This window comes from Balearica regulorum, chromosome 15 (assembly GCF_011004875.1).
Source record: "Balearica regulorum gibbericeps isolate bBalReg1 chromosome 15, bBalReg1.pri, whole genome shotgun sequence".
Lineage (NCBI taxonomy): Eukaryota > Metazoa > Chordata > Aves > Gruiformes > Gruidae > Balearica > Balearica regulorum.
The window spans coordinates 297201-319913 of NC_046198.1; the positions used below are offsets into that span (position 1 = coordinate 297201).

At 44.8% G+C, this 22713-nt stretch overlaps 1 protein-coding gene and 1 long non-coding RNA gene across 2 annotated transcripts in view; one reads left to right on the forward strand and one right to left on the reverse strand.

Annotated features, from left to right (window-relative positions):
• The window catches only part of MAPK8IP3 (mitogen-activated protein kinase 8 interacting protein 3), a 79708-nt gene extending 60967 nt beyond the window's left edge, over positions 1-18741 (reverse strand). The window contains 1 exon segment of the mRNA XM_075768053.1: positions 18337-18741. Within this exon segment, the coding sequence (XP_075624168.1) occupies positions 18337-18654 (318 nt within the window). The 5' untranslated portion in view covers positions 18655-18741.
• The window catches only part of LOC142603950 (uncharacterized), a 221404-nt gene that overhangs the window by 137068 nt on the left and 61623 nt on the right, over positions 1-22713 (forward strand). The gene's annotated exons all lie outside the window — the stretch shown is intronic.

Here is a 22713-nt window from a genome sequence, read left to right on the forward strand (position 1 = left end):
CAGGGGGATGGGATACAACCCTGGCCCTACTGAAGATGTGGGAACGTTCTCACCAACTCGAACAGGACCAAAATTTCACCCCAACCTTTCAAACTACCTAAAAATAAACAGGTAGAGGGAACACTAACTTGAAAGTCACCTTCTCATCTGAACATTTTCTGTATGTAATATTTATGAAAAGCACCTAAACAGTTAAAGAAAAAACAGTAAAGAATTCACCAAAACAGTTAAAGAATTCTTCTCGTTTACTCCTGTTTCTTGTGTTTTTCATCTAAGTTTGTCCACAGCCAATCCTATCTAAATGCTGCAGTTTGATGCACGAAGATGAAGCTCCATGTTTCTGTGGGTGCTAACTAAAATCAGCAAGCCTTCATAAGGGAAAAGAATATTCACATGAATCAAATTCATACTTCTGGCCTCAGAAATAGTACAAATTCCAATGACTTAATGAAAGCAGATACTGCAGATATTACTCTTGCTTCATTATAAACTTGAATATTTGACAAGAGTGGGCAAAAAAAACCCCCAAACCCTAAACCCAAACAGCGTAGCTGTATAGCCTTTTAAAAGACATCTTAAAATAACCAAGATGATAGACACTAATTAGAACTGTGCCACGAATTAAAATGGCCAGGGTACTAAGCTGAAAAACTGAAATGCAAATAGAAATTTCTGACTGCATTCTTTCACTGTACTGCTGCCAAGAGGCCAAAAAAAAAAAAAAAAAAAATGGTGCTGCTGAAGCATCACAGGCTTAACTTGCTGCTATGAGCTGCCCTTGATTGCAAGAGGTTTCTCATTTGCAGAGCGAGGTGCTGCAACTGGTTTTCTCTTCTGGTTTCACTGCACGGAGTTCAGTTCAGACACACACCTCGGTGAGTTCACAGCTCACAGCTCCATCTTTACGCAGATGCAATAAAGACATTTAGAAACAGAAATAAAAAGGACCAGAAAATTCCACTGACAGTTAAGAAAGAGTACTTTTTTTGTTTTCTGGATCCCACTATGACAAAGTGGATGGGTGCACTGGAAGAAGAAACAGCCCACACTCCCAGTAGTTCTCAATAGCAAAGCTGACCACAGCCTTAATAATTTCACTATTTTTTATCATTTACACTATTTTTTCCAGAGCCCCTACACTTGCTTTCAAAGAATAATTTCTGAATATGATCAGTTACAGTTAAACCGTTAATCACCTCAGTGATCTAAGAAAACTGGAGTATGAAACTGCTACATATAAAATTAGTTACATGGATTTTTTTCTGCTAGCCACTATCCCCATATTTCAAGCAGGATAACTGGTCTGTAATATCCCAGGATTATGACAAACAACAATGGCTCATGCAGTAGTCTTTAGAGGGAAAATATCTAGCATAAAATCATCTTAAGGCAAAAGAATGAGTATTCATTTGAAAAGCAGTGGTACAATGCAGATCGCTTGGCTTCCTGCTTTACTGCCTTTTGCAGAGGAAGAAAATGACTAAAAATAGTAGCACATAATCAGAAATCATCACATCACATCAGTGAGAAATCAAGCAGAGCACCAGCGATGCACATATATGCAGAAATCTCATTAGGTGGCCTTAATCTGTGGTGGCTGGTAGTGGGTGCGATGGTTTTGCACACCAAAGGGAGCGTCGGGGGTTCAGTCTCACACCCGTCCCCTCCTCCCTTTGCTGGCAGGCGATGGCAGTGCTGTGGGTGCAAAAGCAGCGCTGCATGAAGCAGGAGGAACACACAACACGTGGCAGAGACACCTGCTCAGAAACAGAGGTCTGTTGGTGAAGCGGGGAAGGGCTGGTGCTGGGCCCAGCTGCCCAGGGGAGGCCACCTCACCTGCAGGAAGCCCACAGACAAGGGAGGCAGCGCCAGTTGTGTGGTCCACCTCACGGCTTCCCGGCAGCACCTAATCAGGTCGGCAATTTAGGGAGCTGTGTTGATGGTATTTTGTCTTAGAAAGTCACAACAAAGAAAGAGGCCAGCTCCTGGCTATTTAAATCTGACCTGCTCAAAACCAAGTCTCCAGTCCCATTATCAGACCTGCTGCTGCTGAGTTTTACTCACTTTGCTTCAGTGCTACTCAAGGTGAAGACCTTGTTCTGCTCTCTTAAAAGGGGCCATTTCACTCAACAGCAACTTCAGGAAGAGATCACTTCCTTCCAAACAGATGTCTACCACATAGTATTTGACTCTCAAATCAGCAAGTCATGCTTTCTCATTGTAGCTCCTGTACAGGCAATGGCTACAGTCGGCCACCAACAATGCCAGAGCTTCAGGAACAGAGTTAAATCTTTTCAATTTGACAATCAGAAAAAGGATCTTTAAATTAAGCCACTTCTCAGAATTACGGTGGTCATCAGCGAAATGCACCCTCAGGAAGTAACTTCCATTTCAATAGTCGGTATTCAAGGGAATTCTGCTTCTCACTCTGTGAGCCAGCCTGCACTGATGCAGCTACTTTTTAGAAGAGCATTAGAGAGCTGTGTAAAAATGAACAAAGTTAAAAGTCTCAAACTATGAATAGATGTTCAGATTGTTATCCTTATAGGCATTTTATACAAAGTCAAGTAATTTATTTAGCAAAGCTGAAGTAGAAGATTAAGGAATTGTCTTGTCTACCTTACATAAATGTTAACTTGACTTCACTGCATGAAAACATTCCTAGTTTCTATCAAAAAGAACAGCAGTACAGACATATTTAGTGTTTCCCTTATGAAAACAAAGGTTTTCCAAATATTTAAAGCCACTCTCCCTCACTGGTCTCAACAGCTGAAATGTACCCTCACACAAACAGGAACACACAGCCATCAGCCCACACACAATGATAAAAGCCTACCTGAATTTCCAGTATGTTGTACCTAACATGACATGAATTTTAGAAATGTTTTGGCTCCATGAGAGCAGAGTTTCACTAAGAGGTAGAAAGGGACTCCTGGCATTTCACCTGATAATCACTCATCTCGCTCTTCAATGCTCCAAGGTGACAGATCCATGGGTTTGAGGGTGCTTCTGAGCAATGCTCACTCTTTCTCCTGGAAGGCCCTTGCCTTCAGAAGATGCTTCTCCAGATGACCCAGTTCAATCTCAGCCACAGCACCTGAATAGTGAACCCCGGATGCTCCACAGCAGTATCGACATGCAATGAAACCCCAGTACATCTGTAATCCATACAAAAGAGACCCCAAACAGCAGCTGTGCCACAAGAAAATATTCAATCAGTAAGTGTAAATTCTAATAATAGGCCCTATCTTCTCCATTTCAGAAGGATCTTAGTCACCACAAACAAGAAGATGCTATCTCAAGTATTAGTTTTGTAAGACGCAATTTGAAAGATCAAACTATAACACTCCCACAAGTGCACTGACAAACAGCAGACAGTCCACAAGCTGAGAAGAAGTTCAGCTGCAATTGTGAAATGAAGCAATCAACAATTTAAAGCCCCTGACTACACCACACTTTCTAAAAGTCACAGATAATTAAATTACTATCTCAAATTTCATGCTTGTTCAAAATCTTATCCTGCACTTATCACAAAACTCAGCAAATCACAACTGTGTTCTCCCACGTCTCTTCTTGTACTCTCTGCGGGTTCCCCGTTTCTGGTGTGTTCGGCAATTATGCAACCACAGTTGTGATAGCTGTGATATAAAACTCTAACATTTTTATTGCAGAGCTTGGCCTGAAGTTCAAATCGTATTCACAGTACAACTTGTGTTACACATCAGCCTTGGGACCAGGAGGTGTTTTATATTAGGAATGCATGACCATATTAATAATTCTGTATTGAGTACTTAAGATACACAACACTGATTCACATGAAGATGCTTACACATAAATATGCATCTAATATGGGAAAATAAGTATCAGCCTTCCTTGGTTGAGGTCTCTGACCTCAAACAAAGCTGACAGTGAACAAGGCCATTTATTAGTAAAATGGCCAAAACACCATAAAAGAGAACAACCCCTTCCTCCTCCTTCCAATTTTTTCTGACACACTATAATGTCTTTTTAACTCAGTTTTTAGAATTTATTAGTCCGGCAGGGCACAGAGCACAATTTCATGATGGAAAGATGCTCAGAGCTATGCCCTGTGTCTGAATGTTTGCTATCCTCTTCAAAGACACTTCCGAAGGAACATTTCCATCTCCATAAAAGCATACAACCTTCTAGTGAAATAACATTTCCATCTGCAGAGCTGGGAGATAAAGATTTTTGTTCCTGTTGCTAACTTCAATTAGTCAAAAAGACATCTTTTATCTGCTAGATACTCTATAGTCATAGATTGGTCTTTGAATGCCTTCTGTGAAATAAATGTATTTTTACTTGATTTATGCAAAGATTACCATCTCCTATATTTCTACTCCAAGGGATCTGAGTCTTTTTTCAAAGGAAGATCACTTTTCTCTTAAGATGCTCTCCGAGAAGTAGGCCTGGTCCTACAGCACAGCCAGGAGAGGCAGAGGGGACCCTCCCACCCCCTCGACCCTGTTCCAGGTCTGCCCGAGACACAGGGTTCACCCGTCCTGCCGCTCCCATCTCCCAGTGAGACTAACGACATGCTTGCTTGGGACAGAAGACGCAGTGGAGGAGAAGGGTGCACAAAGAAGGGATGGGCTGCTAGTGCAGTTCTCAAAACTGCCTTGAGAACAGCCTTGTCCTGTATTTCCATCAGCAAGCACAGCCAACAAGAAAGGGGGCATGACTGTGAGGTTTTCCAGATGACACAAGACCAGGAGGTGCCATCAGCACTAAAAAGAACTAAACCGTCACAGGGAAAGAATGGATGATGCTGAAGACCAGAGTAATACTAGGACAGAACAGCACACGAATGCAAAGGCACACACATAAGGACAGCCATTTCTGCTGTGATGAGGAGGGTCTAGAGGAAGGAGCTGATGACAAAACAATTAGTTAATTGGGCCCCATGATGCAACTGCAGTGTGAGGAGGGCAGAGAGGAGACAGACACGCTGCCGTCTCCTGCCACTCCATGTCACACAGACTGCACTGGACCATGCTAACAAAGGTGACAGCCCTCGGATAAATGCCATTACCAGAACTTCGAAAAAGGCAATGTGACACTCCTGGGACAGCATTCACATCACAGTACAAAGCACTGGGACGATGTACTTGGAAAATCACCCATTATTCCCCCCACCTCTCAGGGAGGATCAACCTAAGCACCAGATGCAGCTAAGTGTTACTGAAGGAAGAGGGGAATGAGGGAATCTGTAAAACAAGACTAGGCTGGCCGGGTGACACACAGGCACCTCCACGCTAGCAGGATCTGTGGCACAGGCCAGCTCACCTGCCTTCTTCAGAAGGGAAGAGAGCTTGGCTCCAACACCTAGCAAACGGAGACCGAGATAGCACAGGACCAGCTTCTATCAACACAGCAAAGACAAACATTTGACAGAGGGAAAACTCACTAATAGTAAAGGACAATGCTGGCACAAGAACAAACCAGTAAAACCAGGCCATGAATAAAAAAACCCCTCCACTGCAATTCAGAAGATTACCTTAAAGAAGAGTAGAGGCAGGAGATTTAACTAATGGTTTTAAGACAAAGCTTGATGGGTTTATGAAATGGATTATATAACTCAATTGCCTGCAGTTTTATTGTCCTAAGTTTTTACTTAAGAGTGGGTGTCATGTCTTTCTAAGAATGCTAGAGGCAAAACAGTTACAGATTTGGTACAAAAATTATCATGCGGTAAGAAGTCCATAGGGATCAAGTCTGGAGTAACTCAAACCAAGACAGTCACCAGGGCTATAACTATACATACTATAGCTACACACCTATTTAATACTAATATTACCTTATATGTGTGTGTTTATAAGCATATAGTAATAGACCATTCAGTATTAAAACAACAGGTTGAGCGGATGCTGGACACCCATCATGTTGTGACGCACGGGCCTCCTGCTTCACACGCTGCTTCCATGACAGGCTGTACTATGAAAGCTGGAAACTTGGACAGAGGCATTCTCAGTAAAATTACATGGTAAATACTAAGATAACTTCCCTTATTTCAAGAGTGTAGATGTTAATTTTATCCCAAATCATAGAGATCATCATACCACAAGTGCAGCAAGTGGAGAGCACCCATCAACAGCTACCCAAACTCCTGCTTCCCCGTTTTTTCTTTCTTTCTAAATTTTTTCATGTAGGACATTGCATTATTGAAGTCACAGTTTTCTGCTTCCTGCATGGCGCAAGCCTCCATTCCAGGAGATGATAAAAGATACTGATGCACTGTTTTTAAATGTTGAACAGAAACACAGCACAGATAACAATGGATAATGAAACAAATATTAATGGAACCGACATTTTAAAAAGAAAAAAAATCAAAATTATGCAACCTAGTAATGTAAACTTCTCTTCCTTTGTGAAGGCTAAAATGTATTTGTATTTGTGTATTTTTGTATCTGGAATTATGGCACAAATTATGTGGCAATTTCGATCCAACTCAGGCTCCACACTACAAAAAACACTCAGCTGAACACGTAGCATGTGTTCCGCTGGACCAGGATCTCCAGAAAAAGGACAGCTAGCGAAACCATCGAACCCCCGCAGCCAGGCCCCCACAGGCTCCATCTGCCCCGTGCAGGTCTGGAGGCACCGCAGGGCTCTGCCAAGGCACCGCACTGGGAAGTCCCTTCAAAGTAGACTTCTCCATTTAGGCTAGTAAGTAGAGGAGATTTCTGGAGGCAGAAGGCACCTAGTACCAGGTATATACAAATCAATGAATAAAAATAACATTTTAGTTTAAATTAAATGTGCTTTTAAACATAAATGCTCAGAGATTTAATGTGAAAGTACAGTAGCATCTGTTGAATACTATTATGTTCAAATCATAAATGAAAAAGTATTATTTCTCTGACAAAGTCTTTTATCATTTATAATAAAATGAAAATGCAGTAAGAAGTATGACTAATAAAATTTCTTAATCATACGTATATACTGTATCTCCTTATTTTATATATACATAGAGCCAAATTGCATTGAACCGCTGAGAAACAGCTTGTCTTTAAAAGACATCTTAGGGTCTGAATTTAACTGTCCTATTGTTAAACTGTCCAATTTAACTGTTGGAGGTAGGGCTACTTTCTTTTCAAGTGGAGCTTCAGATGAGCCTTATAACTAGATTTTGGATGGTCAAATTTAGACCACATAGAGAAAGACATCAGAAATACTCCATTATACCCAATATAAATCAGTGGACATTTCATGAATAACAACAAAAAAATCCATTCCATGGGCTTCAGGGGAGAATATCGAAAGTTGGCAACAATAAACATAGTGAAATGGGAAGGCAGACCCAGAGAGAGGCAGTCAAATAATGCCACCGTCACCACGAAATATAAAACTCCTTAAGATTTAGTAAGAAAAATGCTACTTAATGTACCAGTTACTTGAAAATTTCTTAGCTCTGAAACCACTCACTCTGATTTTAGCTCTGATACTCTGAAACACAATCTATATAGTTTCCTTAAGTAATGCTGGACGAGACCATATACATGAAAATAAATGCTGAGAGCACCCAATTCCTCTTAATTTTACCACCATGGGCAGCTCTACAATGAATACCACCAATTCTGCCCATCCACTCCTTAACCTAGGGAGGTTTCTCCTGAAAACAGACACTCCCCTTCTCAATTGCAGCTCTAAAGCAAAGAAAGAGACCCAGAATTCGGTATACGAGACGTGCCACATGAGTAACCAGCAATTTTCACCGTCTCCTAGTCCTGCGCACACAGACGTGCACGTCTGCACGCACCACACACCTCTTGCCTTACTCCCCATCTCCCTTTGCTGTGACACGCTGAATTTAGATTGCTCATTCTTTAAACACCTCCCAGTGTCCCACTTTCAGCAAGATACAATGTATTTTACAATGATTAACAACTAAATAAAAAAATAGAGGATTCTGATTTAGCTCAACCAAAACATAGATTTGGATTATTTTCCAAAGTTATCAATGATTGGTGAAAGAAAATTGTAAAATATCCTGAAAGGACACCTCTTTCCCTAGGGGGAAGGGGAAGGTACTTCTCCATAACCACGTTCTTCTAAATGTGTTGCTTCCAAATGTGCTGTTCATAAATGTGCTGCACACAAGCCCTTTCGGTCCCTTTTCAAGCACAGAATCCTAGAACCAAAAATTTCAGACTGACTCTGAAAACAAGGGCAAAAAGCTCTAATGTGCCTCTGGGCCATATACCTCAACAATATCCAATCATTAACAGATTAGTTAATTTTCCTGGTTTATATTAGGACTTACCATTACTATGTACAATTATCTTTGGGGAGAAACTCGGCATGTGTCCAACAGGGAAACCTTTCCACAAAACACTGCAGATGGAAGGGCAGGCAAACCTGCTTTGATGCTGCTACATTGCCTCCCCTCTCCAGGGGGATGAGCAGGTCTGCTCTAGCACTGAGAGGCAACTAGCATTCATGCCACAAAGTGGAGTGGCTGAGGTTGGAACGGCCAAGCCCCAGGTAAAACAGGAAAGAAAAACAAGAAAACTGTTTTTTGCAGACCCAGATGAGCATCACATCCTGCCCTGGGCAGGTCCCTTCGAATTAGGGCACTGGGAAAGCAGGCAGACACCAGCACCTGTTTACAACCAGTGGAGACCATGCTCTGGAGCAAAAGGTCCAATGCTTCCCATTGATACCTGAACTAAAGCGATCTGTCTGGAAGGCAAGACACAGCTCCAAGGATATCATTCTGGACACCTTGCAGACCAACAGACTGCAAAGTGAACTGCAGACAAACAGAATACCTCAGCTGACGCATCAATTTTAAAGGCTGACCATCTCCTCAAAGAAAAGAAGGGATTTTCTACCAGAAAATACAGAATTGCAGTGTTTGTCATGCCCTATGCATGGCATCCCTGGAACATGCAGATTAGCTGTCAATCTTCACAATATCGATGAGCAACCTCAGACTGATGGTCTACCTATTTGAAAGACTGGACTAGAACTGAAATCACTGTTGATCAAGAAGCGAACAGATGCAATGGCAGCCCTGCACACATCTGCTGGTCCTCACACAGCGGTAAGCAAGGGCTGGACACAGTCAGCGTGACACAGGCTGAGCCTAGGAGGCTCACACGCACGATGGGATGTAAGTATCTGAGTACCATGGTGCAGTCTCTTGGAAACATCAAGGAAGTTCCCACTGGGAAAGGCAGGAGAGGGTCCAGTTGGGTGCTCAGACATCACTTCACCACCCGAAGTCAATGCAGAGCAGCCACCACCTGGCCAGCACTCCCCATGTGAACTCCAGGACTGTGCAGGAGGAGATAAGAACAGGAACAGAGCAGCTCCTGTCACCTGAGACATCCCACTCTTCCACTTCAGTGGCATGAAAGGATCTAGCCTGCTACAACTTGTCGGAGGCACCATGACAACCAATGATGATGGAGATGTGTGCCATCTTCATCGTCCTCAGCAGTCAAGAGGAAGAACAAAGGTGCCAAGGTGCCCCTGCTAGATGAAAGATAGCATCATTCTCAGAAAAGTGAAGATTGGCTAGGGATTTTTCCTGAAACTTCAGCCATCGCAGTTATTTAAATTCATTTGCAATGGTAGTAAGTCTGAATCTTCCCAGACCTTGGCTTTCTCTTACAATTCTACTTCCTGAAACCCCAATGCTAAGTTCTACCTTCATATACCTAGCACATAACATACCAACAACATCCTTGAAAAATCTACCTGCAGAGCCATGGACAGAAAGTGACCATGAAGCAACCTGCTTCATTTTATCAAGAGAAAAAAAAAAAGTTTCTCATCAAAGCCCACTTGGGGATTGCAGTTTGAGTTATGTGGGTAAACCTGTTGAGGGGAAAGCTGGCCATAACCCCAGATTATCATCATCATCAACTAATATCCAGAATATTATCTTTAATTGCTCTTTATTTAAAGTAAAAGCTCATAGTGCTCACTCAAATTAATTTTACTTTACAGGTAATTTTTAATAACACACACTGATATTTATGAATATTAGTAAGTGCCATAAGCTTGAGTGACATAAAGAGGATTTGTTTGAAGGATCTGTGTTTGGATACAGACTTTTTTTCCTCTGAAGATTAGTGAGAACAAAGTTACCAGATGGCAAGGACTGATGGGCATTGCATTTGGAAAGCCCAATTCCTCATAAAGAAGTGATTCAGAAATACATATCATATGGTCAGTTTCTACTGCCTGTCACAAATCGATTTTGTTAGCTTGCTTTACATTAATAAAACTTGTAAACAGAAAAGTCTCCAAATTCATTTCATCTAATCAGTGTAGACTTCATACCATTTATTAGAAAAATTTAGAATAAGCGTTTTTAGCAAGCGGCTTTCCAGCAATTATTTGTCCTTCAACTACATGCTGAAAAAATCCAAAGTTTTTACATTAAAAAAATATTCTGCACACAAACTTTTTATGGGGAGAAGATCAAAAAAGTAGAGGGAAGGGCAAGCTGCTTCTGCATTTCTAGGAGCATTTTTTCCTCTGCCTATCCCCAAAGCATTACATCCTGTATTTTAGCACTTAGTCTGCATTTGATCCCCTTGGTATCCCTCCATCAGACCAGCTTGGCTTCTCACAAGCAGAAGGACACATCTCTCTCCTGCATCTCAAAACCAGTACTGACTAGTCCACCACCGAGACAGATCCCGTGGGAGACGACGGCCTGGGAACAGACTGGCACATTCCACATCTTTCAAGACGCCGCACCGCTGCCAGCCTGGGTTTCATCCACGCTGTCGCCCCCAGTCTGCACCCTATCACATGTCGGACTCGCCTTACCCCTGATGGAGGGATGCACAAAGAAGGAAGCAAATAAAAAAGGGCAGACTGCCACAATACTAAAATCATACTGTGGAGAGGGAAGAGAGTGGCTGCTGCTCTTAAACCTCTGCAGATGGTCTTTTCCCTGGTGTTGCGTTGACAGGGGTAGGAGCAGAACAGGAACCAATCTAGAACTGCAGCAAATCCTCTTTCCACTTGCAGAGGCAGCTCTCGACCCTCACATCTGAGTGGAGAATAGGCACCATTTAATTATTTCCCAGCAAATGCCCCTACTTCACCTTCAGGTGAAGAATTATTTCTATCACTGTTATTTGGATTAATCGATCCTAGTCCTGCATCAGAAGATGGGATGCAATGGGATGTTAAATCTTTGGCCTACAGACCTATTTAGTTTTATTGCTACATTTTTTGTAAGGAAACGCATGCTCAGAATCCAAAGATCATCACCCTTCACAGGGTGGATGTGCGGATCGTCAGCCAAAGCAGTGATGAAGTTGTCACTATTGGTAATGATGGCTAGTAAGTGTATTTTACCATTTAAGAGGGAAAGGAGAAAATTAGAATTGTTATAACTAATGCTGCCTACTTAGATATGAATTTGAAACACAGGGGTCTCCAGAAACATTTTATGTTGTTGCTTACTTTTTAAATACATGGAGTTGAATTTATTATCTTCAGTTGATGAGTTTTAATCACAATCTGCAATATTGTGATCAATTCTGAATCATTTTCAAGTGATATCACTGACAAAAGACATAGGAGAAAAGATTATTAATATCCCAATGATTTAAGGTTTGTCTTACCCAGAAGACATGGAATCACTTTAAGACAATCACACTTGCGTTGCTTTTTACTTCTGAACAGCTAAACGGATATATTTTGGAACCTTAGAACATATAAGGAGGAAAGTATCATAAAAATGAAATCTAACATTTGCATGCTCAGTAGAAAAAAATCATTACAAGTGTCACAGTACTTTTCACTAAAATGAAAAATCTAGTTTCTCCAGGACCAACAGCTTTTGTAAATCAAAACAATTGAAAAGCAGACTCAAGGTAAATTGGAAGAACACTCTAATAATGACACAGATTCTGCTGCTCATTCTGTTGGTGAATCTTAACAGTGGCCACAGGCACCAGGAATGGACAAAGAGGGGTCAGAAGAATATAGAGAAAGATCTTGTACGTAGATGGCTGTGCAGTAAGTCTGCATTTCACGCTTGGCAGTTACTTTCAACTATATATAGTGGAAAGGACCCACGTGATAAGCAAAGCCTTTCTTTATCTGGTATCTACTCTTCCCAAATGATTTTCTCCTTTGATGCTATGAGGTCACCATTAAGCTGCAGAAACTCCTGTTAATCAGCTATTTGTGAGGTCAGGTTTCAGGGTGGGGAAACAGCGCTTTCCCAGGCTGCAATTCATTTCACAGAGAAAGAAAATACAAGGCAGCAAAGGAAAAAGCTGCCTTGGAGAACACCAGAGGTTGGAGCACAGAGCATCACTTTTATCACCCTTCCTCACCATCTTCTTAAAGGGAATTAGTGTATGAGGGAGGGACAGTATTTAAAGTATCCCTTAACAAACTAGGGGGAAGAGGCGATTTTCTAGCGCCTTTCTGTTGTTTGAGATGCAGACAGGAGCTGGAGAGCTCTTTAAGTACCTCAAGCCACACAGAAACCTGCAGCAACTACAGTCTGTGCCTCTCACAAAGGACCATCTCTTCCCCAAATGCTGTTCACTGATTTTCAAACAGAACACCGGAGGCATCTTATTACATAAAAATAAAATACTGGTAAGTGAACTTGGCTATCATGTAAAATAACAATGCAAAGAGCAAGCCATAAAGAAGAAACGATGGCCACAACAACATACCATCAGAGAATGGAGATGTTGCTTTTTTTTGGACATGGATAAGGATGACACCCAGGTATCTCTCAAACACAAGGCTCACAGTGGCAAACGGTAGCAAAGGACTTTTACAGTTCACATCCTGTTTGGGTCCTGCACCTGCAGAAGCACAACCGAGGCCCCAGAATATGCCGGGGGCACCCAGCTGGAAAGCAGCTTGGCAGACAACTGGGGATCCAGTTGGACATCAAGTTGAACATGTGCCAGCAATGTGCCCTTGCAGCACAGAAGGCAAATGGTGTCCTCGGCTATGGCCAGCAGGATGAGGAAGCGATTCTTCCCCTGTATTCAGCACTGGTGAGGCCACACCCAGAGTGCTGTGTCCAGTGCTCGCCTCCCCAGTACAACAGACACAGGGACAGACTGGAGAAAGTCCAGTGAAGGGCCACAAGAATGATGAAGGGGGGTGGAGCACCTGGAAAACAGAAGGCTCAGGGGGATCTCACCAAGGTGTACAAATACCTGAAGGAAAGGTGCAGAAAGGATGGAGCCAGGCTCTTGCCAGTGGTGCTCAGTGACAGGACAAGTGGCAATGTGCACAAACTGAAACACAGGAGGTTCCCTCTGAACATCAGGAAACCTTTTTTCACTGTGAGGGTGACTAAGCACTGGCACAAGCTGGCCAGGGAGGAGGTGGAGTCTCCATCCCTGGAGATACTCAAATGCTGCTTGGACACAGCCCTGGTCAACCTGCTCTGGGTGACCCTGCTTGAGTAGGGTGATTGAACCAAATGACCTCCAGAGATCCCTTCCAACCCCAACGAGTCTGTGAATCTGTGAAAAGTACCTAGAGCACAGATAGACCCATCGGAAAGCCCAGAAGATGACATCTCAAAAGACTGCCCGCTGGGAACATCAGATCTGGCAGCACACACTGCTTCAAGGAGTACCTGTACTGCCAAAACTCACGTCTCATCACCAGGCAGCTCGAAGCAGCACTGCCCACCTCTCGGTCAGGTCCAACAGCAAGACAAGTCTTTGAGAACGGCAGCCTGGAAGGCTCTGCCACATGGTCGCGTGCCAGCTCCTTGCTCCCAGAGCACAGCAGCAGCCCAACCACCTGCCCTCCGATGCCTGCCGCCTGGAAACACACCTACACCACAGGCAGAAGAGCTGTCGTTTAGAAACAACAGCCACATTTACTGAGACAGTGGCTTCCTTAACCTCTTTCCAATGGTGGTTGTTTCCAGGTGCTGGACTGCCACAGTGCAGAACACAAGCTACAGAAGCTTTTCATGAGGGGGTCAGTCCTCCTAACCAGCACCAGGTACTTATCTTTATACCATATATATATATATATATGCATGTTAAATGAGCATTCGTTTTAAAAGTTCTAATGAGCATTAACTGATGTTGCAAATCAATCAACCAAGATCTTACTTTGCTATTAACGCACTTCTGTTTCTTTGGACAGCCAACACCATTCCCTTGCGATGTATGAAATTTCACTGCAAGCAGCTTTCATGCAACAAGAGGTCAGCAGGCCACCTCCATGCCTGGCAGAGATCTGCCTTGCTCTTCTGACCTTCGAGAAGCAATGCTAATGTACACCACCAACCCCATGCTTCTGTGCTTCCTGTCTGTGAAAGCTTTTATGTGCACTCACACGTGCACACTGATCTTGGAATTAGTGCCCAGAAGTTACCAACTTTCTCCACAGAGACCTTCTTCGAGGGAAGAAGAATCCAGAACATTAGGGAAGCAGTTTACATTAAACAAAATGTCTCACCATGAGTAGACACAATAAAGCTTGTTTTCCTTGGGGACTTCTGCTGATGTCTCCTTGCCCTTTCCCCAGCCCAACTCTTACCCGCAGCATGGACTAACAAGAGCTGGACCCACCTGCCCCAGACCCACGTGCTGACCTATGTCCTGCTGCCGGGTACTGCCCTGCGCACTGGCAAGCTCTGCCTGTCTGTCCTTCAGGCAGGACATTCACTTGGCCTTTCTCTCTTTTCCTTTTCACAAAAAAAAAAAATTTATAACTAGTTTGTTTTGTTTTGTTTTGTTTTTTTAAATACTATGGCTGAAAGTAGTCACCAGCTTCCTAAGTTATTAGGGGCAACTGCTTGACAGAGCAATCTCATAAGCTTCATTTCCTTAAGAAGTCATCTAAAACCAATACTTATTCATTTAAAAATAAATGAATACCATGTTAGTATACACCACCACAAATACAGGGCGACAAAGGTGGTAAATGGACTGGAGCATCTTTCATAGGAGGAGAGGCTGTGAGAGCTGGGGCTGTTCAGCCTGGAGGAGACACGGCTCGGGGAAGATCTTACCAGTGTGTTCAAGTACCTGCCGGGAGGGAGCGAGGACGAGGGAGCCAGACTCCTCTGGACAAGAGGCAATGGGCACAAATTCAACCACACAAAACTCCATCTGAACACAAGGAAGCAGTTTTTTACTGTGAGGGCGGTCAAACGCTGGGACAAGTTGCCCAGAGGGGTTGTAGAGTCTCCATCTGTGGAGATGCTCAGGCTCTGACCGGATGCGGTCCTGGACAACCTGCTCTGGCTGACCCTGCTTGAGCAGGGGGTGTTGGACCAGACAATCTCAGGAGGTCATCGCCTAACTAAACAATGCTGTGATTCCACAAAACGCCAAACCATGCAAGTGATAATTACCCTACGTTCGTACATAATGCGAAATAGATGGAAGAAAACAAAAGCACCAAAACTCTGATGCAATCCTACATCTTCAGTAGCTTGGAGGTCACTGAAAACCGAAACATTGTGTACTAATCACAGAGAGTGACGGCACTGCCTCATTTCAAGGAACTTCTATTTTCAATCTACTTGCCTAGGTGCTTCTGCTGTCCTATTTTAGGACAAGTGGAAAATGTAGAGTCACCGCTGTCCAAGTGTTTAGAAAATAAAGCAATAATTTGCTTTTGGCAAAGATTATTTTAAAAGATATAGAATCATCTTAGAGAAAGAGATAGAAGACTGTTGAGAAGGAAAACTTTACAACACTTAGCAAAAGTGAAATTAAAGTTGTTAGAAACAGCCGTAATTTAACAAAACGTAGAGTCTGTGCATAATTTCTGCATAAAGATGAAACAGCAAGATTTGACAGTTCTGCAGTGATGGTAACAAGACAATACAATGCATGTTTTTATGCCACAGAACAATGCCCATTTATGGTTTCAGTTACTTTAAAATTAATAAACTAATATAAAGAAATTATAACTCAGGGTCTTTTGACATGATATTGCAAGAGCTACAGATCAGTTTTTCATCTCCAACTCCCAACCCCTCAGTTTCACTTTAATTATTGTAATTAGCACTCAACACAAGAGAGGAATCCAGACTGGGGTCAAATCTTGTCCCCAGAGGAGGATCCTCCCACTTAAAAGTACAGATCTCAGCCCAAACCTTGAGGCGCAGCGCAGGAGGCTGAACGCTGCTCGAGGAGGGGGACGGACCTTCCCTGGTTACTATGGGCGCTGCTACAGACCAGCAATGCACATTCGGATAGGAAAATCCATTTTCCTATTTTTTGATCATTTACAATTATCTGGTGGACAGCAGAATTCTCTGCAATACATAGATTTTCACCTCCATAACATGTAATTTACTACACAGTAAGCAGCATATGGGAAACAGGTGCAGATAAATAATGTACTTTTTGTTATACGCAGAGGGAAATAACAGCCTTGTATTCCATATATGATCTTGTAATGGGGATTATGTAAAGGCAGAATACTCACAACAAGTACTTTGCTAGCAAGTCTCCTTGCAGACACTTTTTTCCCCACTTACATTGAGCTATGCGTAAGGATGACAGAGTATCATCATCACTGGTGCTTTTTAAATCGCAGCAAACAGTAGTCTGCTATGGTTCCTGAGTTTCCTTGCAGGGAATCTAACTGTTGTCACTACATCTGCTTCCAGAAAACACATCCTGTATCTAGCAACTCCAGAACAGAAATCCACCCGAGTCCGAAGATGCAAGATCATTCCAGCTGGACTGTTCCATTCCCCATTTGTAGTCCTGGTTTTTTTTCACATAAACAGTGCACTTTTAAAAAATTCTGTTTCTCAGAAGCTGCAAAATACTGTCTCTACACAACATTCAATTAAAGTCTCAGGTACTCAGAATAATGTTTCAATCCCTACACGCATTCAAAAGAATTTGAAAAGATTATTAGTCCACTAATACAAAATTCAAACTCAGGACTAAAACTTCAGTTGACTGGCTCTCACTTTCAGTATTAGTAATGGATCACAAGTGTCCTCCTCATCAAGTTAGCAAGATTACTAAGCAACAAGAACACATCTGTTAAAATACTGCATGGTGCTTTCCATTGTTCTCCAGTTCAAAAGCTATTTCATCCCTTATCAAATCAGAACTTGACTCCTGATAAGATTACTGAATCGTAAATCTTCTTTCTTAGTCTAAAAGATGAGAAAAACCCACTTTTTAAGAGTTGTGTAGTGAAATGAGGATGATGTAGTGGTGATAGAGTTTTTCCACCACCAATGCTTTATCCCAGCTCACAGACTATCACTTCAAGAGGCTAAATAGCAAACCCTACGGTTCACAGGGCTCGTCTGTGGCTGAAAAGATGCTCTTGATTTCAGCATGGACAGGCGCAGATGTAGGAAAAAGAGAGTGCAAGTCACCTCCCCTCTCTGTTTTGTCTCCATCTGAGTGTTTGTAACCCAAGGATTTTCATTCCTTTCCATCAGAGGAGTTTGTTCTTCTCATGGTCCACTTTCAAATCCCTCCTCCCAGCTGAGCTGCTCTGACATGGCTCTCACAGGAGCAAATCCATACTCCAGGAAACTGCAGATGCTAACTTGGGAAACTATTTTATTAAGGTTCAAGGTGTAGTTTTGCTAAAAACAAGTTTCAAAAATCAGATGCTCTAAAGGTAATTTTTTGCTCCAACTAAATAGCTTACTGCTGATGTCAAAAAAGCTGTACGGCTGCACAGAAATTATCAATTTTTATAAGTATTTTTTTAAGCCACAAATTAGCGTAAACGTCAGGTCCTCTGTGTTGTTGGCATTCCAAAGTGAATTCTTCAAATCCACAGGATTGCGGCTATTTTTGTCCAGGTTTTTTCTCTCCTCTTTTACACGGGCGGATCAGCCGCAGAGGCACCTGCCCGCCCGGCTCCGCGGTGCTGCGGGAGGAGCCGAGCCGGGCCACGCCGTCCGCGCCGCGGCCTGCTCGGCCCCGGGGAGCGCGTCCCGCCGGGGGGGGGGGCAGCGGCCGCCCCGCGCTCCCCCGCAGGAGGGGACACGTCTCGCAGGGCCCGGGCCCGCACCCGCCACCCGCGCTCCCCTTTCTAGAAGGTACCGCCGGCCGCTTCCCGGGCTCCCCCGCCGCCCCGGGCTCCCCGCCCCGCCCCGGGCCCGCCATGAACGCCCGGGGAGGAGGGGACCGGCCGGCGTCGGCCGATCGAGGGGACGGAACTGAGGCCCGCGGGTAGGCGGCCCCGCCACAGGCCCGAGCCGGCCCGCGGCCTCGCCCCGCCGGCCCCGCCGCACCCCCCCCTCCCACCGCGGGCCCTGCCCGCCCGTCAGCCGCAGCGGGGCCGCGGCGCGGTGCCCCCCCGCCCGGCGGGCGGCCAAGATGGGCGCGGGGCGGCGTCGCTCACCTCCTCTGCCTGCTTGCGCAGCGCCTTCTCCCGCTCGTACTGCGTGAGGAGCTGCTCGTTGTCCTCCCGCAGCAGCTCCAGCTCCACCTCGTGCTCCTGGTTGTCGGTGAGGACCGAGTCCAGGTTCTCCAGCACCGTCACCACCAGCGGCATCAGCTCCTTCACCACCTCCTCGTCGTAGCAGTGGATCAGCCGCTCGAACTCGCGGTAGATGCTGTTGGCGAGGCCCGAGACCCGCTCCGACATCACCGACCCCGAGCAGTAATCGTCGCCCGGGTACCCCCCCACGCCGCCATCGTCCAGCTGGATCTCCAGCATCCTGCCGGCCTGACAGCCACCCGCTCCGCTCCGCTCCCCCGCTGCCGAGGCCGCCACCGCCGCCAGGCTCTGCCCCGCCCCGCCCGCCGCGTCACGGGCCGCGGGGACCGGCCGGGGAGGAGCCGGCGGCACCGCCCCGGGAGCCTGGAGCACCCCCCGGGGCCGTGACGGAGGGGCAGTGCGGGGCCTCGGGGCCGCGGCCGTGGCCCTGCAGAGAGCCGCTCCCGGCACTTTTCCCGCTGGGGAGGCGCTAACACCCCCCTGGAACTGCACCGGCCCCACCGAGGCACACGCCGCTCTGCTGGGGGGGTACGCTACGGTCAAACCCACCCGTGGGCGATTTCTTCCCCAAGACCTATGGCCAGACAAAGGATGGCGGTGCAGTGCTAGCTCCACATAGGGGTTCCATACAGCACACGAGATCCTCACGCGTGGGGCCCCAGCCTCTGCAGAGCGTCATGCAGCAGAGGCACCGAGGGCACGGATGAAATCCAGAGCCTTGACGCAAGCTGTAAATCACGCTGCGTGCAGGAAAGCCATCTTCTCTGGGACCCACGTTAAAGACTCGGCAAATCTAGCTCTGTGCTTTGGTCCGTTTGGATCATCCTAACTGAAATCCAAACCCAAGCCTCCACGTCCTGATCTGGACCCCAAAACCAAAGGATTTAGGGAAAATAAGGTGTCCCAGGCCTGGATATGTTAACAAGCTACAAACTGGAGAGGCCTTCAAAGTAAATGTCCAAAAGTCACAAGCAAGTCAATTCTTTCCTATTCACACTCTCAAATTCTCCATCATCTAACAAAAACTTAAGCATTATCTAAACTGGACGTTGTTCAATCTGAGGCCTGATCCAGAAGGACTCTTTTTTTGAGGGAGGGAGACAACTTCCAGCCATAAGAGTATTAGAACCTAATTTTGCAACTCAATGCAAACCCTCCAAACATCTTCAGACTTGCAAGTCTTTTCCTAGTATCTGTGAAAATCAGGGCACTCCTTTGCTCCATCCATGTTAGTTGTTTCAATTTAGTTACTCAATCATATTTCCAAGATAAGGCAGCTATACGTACTACAGTGAAAGGACCTGTTCAGGCTGGGATGAATTGACAGCTAAAACTGGAGGTTAAAACTGGTCATCTGAAGTCCCCAAAACATCCAGCACCTGAGCCCTTGAAAGGAGCAGCACAATCCCAGAATCCCAGACTGGTGGGGGCTGGCAGGGACCTCTGGGGATCATCTAGTCCAACCCCCTGCCAAAGCAGGATCACCCAGAGCAGGTTGCACAGGATGGTGCCCAGGTGGGTTTTGAATCTCTCCAGAGAAGGAGACTCCACAACCTCTCTGGGCAGCCTGTCCCAGTGCTCGGTCACCCGCAGAGGGAAGAAGTTCTTCCTCATGTTCAGATGGAACTTCCTGTGTTCCAGTTTGTGCCCGTTGCCCCTTGTCCTGTCACTGGGCACCACTGAGAAGAGTCTGGCCCCTTCCTCTAGACACCCACCCTTTAGATATTGATAAGCATTGAACTTCATCAATAGATTTGTATAAGCAGCAGCATGCTCCCAGATACAGGAGGCAGACTCCAGCACCCTCAGCGTAAGTTACAAAAGGCAAATTGATGCATACGCTACTCATTTCTGAAATACATTTGTATAGAGTGTAAAAATGGGGTGGAAAGGGGAAATAACGCTCCAAAATGCCTGTTATCAGAGCATCCCCCAGTTCTCACTGCCGTGACTAGAACATTTCATTACACTGTTACTCATCTCAAAGCCCTTTTGCAAAATATCCTTGTGAATAACCTACTTGCGAGGGATATTACTTTTCATGTTCCTAGCTGAGAAAGTAGAGAGATTCTGAAATATCGAGGACATACTTTACTATTCCTAACAAAGAAAAGGCAAATAAATTAAGTTCTTTACATATATCTGAAATTCAAAAGCTTCTCATTTAGGCATTCTAATTAGAAATAAAAATGGTTTAGAAGCTAGGTAAGTGATTTGCATCATTGGAAGAAATAAACGTAGGCAAATGAGAAAAAGAGATTTATTACTTAGCCAAGCTGGTACTGCCTTAAAAAAAAAAAGCCCTAAAAAGATTTTATTATATGCAAAATAACTATTCAATCACCTTATGATCAGAAATATTAAAGTATCTCTGAACTTCTCTGAAGGATTAATTTTTTCCACTTTCAAGGGGTTTCCAACTAACTGAAATTTAAGTCTAAACCAAAACTTTTGGAGGGTTATGGTGATAGTTGCCCTTTCTAATTTTCTAAAAAAAGTATTTCAAAGTCATAGGGAAAATTTATGCATAGAAACTATGACCAAACAATTCTTCAAGAGTTAAACTTTCCTTTGTTTTCATCACCTAAACAGGGTCATATTTTTGTCATTAATAGTAAATAAGGTGCTTACAACAGCAGCATACTAAACACTAGGCAAACAAAGGCAGTAAGGTAAAAAATGGTCCCATCCAGAACAATCTTGTGATCTAGGAAAAAAAAAAATCTAGAAAAAACTCTTGCAAAGACACAGGCAATTGGGAATTTTGCCATATAAGAAATGAAAACTAAATAGTAAGACAGTCAGTTGTACATGGCAGCATATGTATGGGCATATTCAACTGCACCTCGAGTGCTGGGTTCAGTTCTGGGCCCCTCACTGCCAGAAGGACATTGAGGTGCTGGAGCATGTCCAGAGAAGGGCAACGAAGTGGTGAAGGGTCTGGAGCACCAGTCTGGTGAGGAGCGGCTGAGGGACCTGGGGGTGTTTAGTCTGGAGAAGAGGAGGCTGAGGGGAGACCTGATCACTCTCTGCAACCACCTGAAAGGAGGGTGTAGCCAGGTGGGGTTGGTCTCTTCTCCCAAGTAACAAGCAATAGGACAAGAGGAAACGGCCTCAAGTTGTGCCAGGGGAGGTTTAGATTGGAGGTTAGGAAAAATTTCTTCACTGAAAGGATTGTCAAGCATTGGAACAGGCTGCCCAGGGAAGTGGTGGAGTCACCATCCCTGGCAGTATTTAAACAGACGTGTAGATGTGGTGCATGGGGACATGGTTCCTTGGTAGGACTTGGCAGTGTTGGGTTAACGGTTGGACTTGATGAACTTAAGGACTTTGCCAACCTAAATAATTCTATGACTTTATATCCTGCAAGCAGAAGTAATACAAAACTGAGTGGAATTGCAGCAATATGTGCATTAATGATTTATGTAAGTATCTGTCTTTGGTATGTATGAGACCACAGATCCACAGCAACATACTTAGTAACTCCCATTTTGCAAATGCTAATCAGGTCTTACACCATCTTGTGAATATTGTCTCTGGTTTAGAGACGGAAGAAACTGAGGCAGAAGTGTTAAATAGACCCATAAAGACCACATAGGGAAGGACTGCTAGAGCTGGGATTAGAGCAAAGGAGTTTTTGTGTTGGGTTTGCGTGGCAAGGTTTTGGTAGCGGGGGGGTTACAGGGGTGGCTTCTGTGAGAAGCTGCTAGAAGCTTCCCCTGTGTCTGACAGAGCCAATGCCAGCCGGCTCCAAGACGGACCCACCGCTGGCCAAGGCCAAGCCAATCAGCGCCTCTGTGATAATGTATTTAAGAAGGAAAACAAAACAGAGAGAGCTTTTGCAGCCAGAGAGAGGAGTGAGAAGAGCCCACGCTGGAGCAAGCTCCTGGCAGGACTTGTGACCCCGTGGGGGACCCACGCTGGAGCAGTTTGCTCCTGAAGGTCTGCACCCCGTGGAGGAGACTCATTGGAGAAGGTCGTGAAGGACTGTCTCCTGTGAGAGGGACCCCACGCTGGAGCAGGGGTAGAATGTGAGGAGTCCTCCCCCTGAGGATGAAGAAGTGGCAGTGATGAACTGACCATAACCCCCATTCCCCATCCCCCTGTGCCGCTGAGGGGGGTGGAGGTTGAAGCTGGGAGTGAAGTTGAGCCCGGGAAGATGGGAGGGGTGGGGGGAGGTGTTTTAAGATTTGGTTTTATTTCTCATTCCTCTACTCTGTTTTGCTTGATAATAAATTAGATGAATTCCCTCTCTAAGTTTGGTCTGTTTTGCTCATG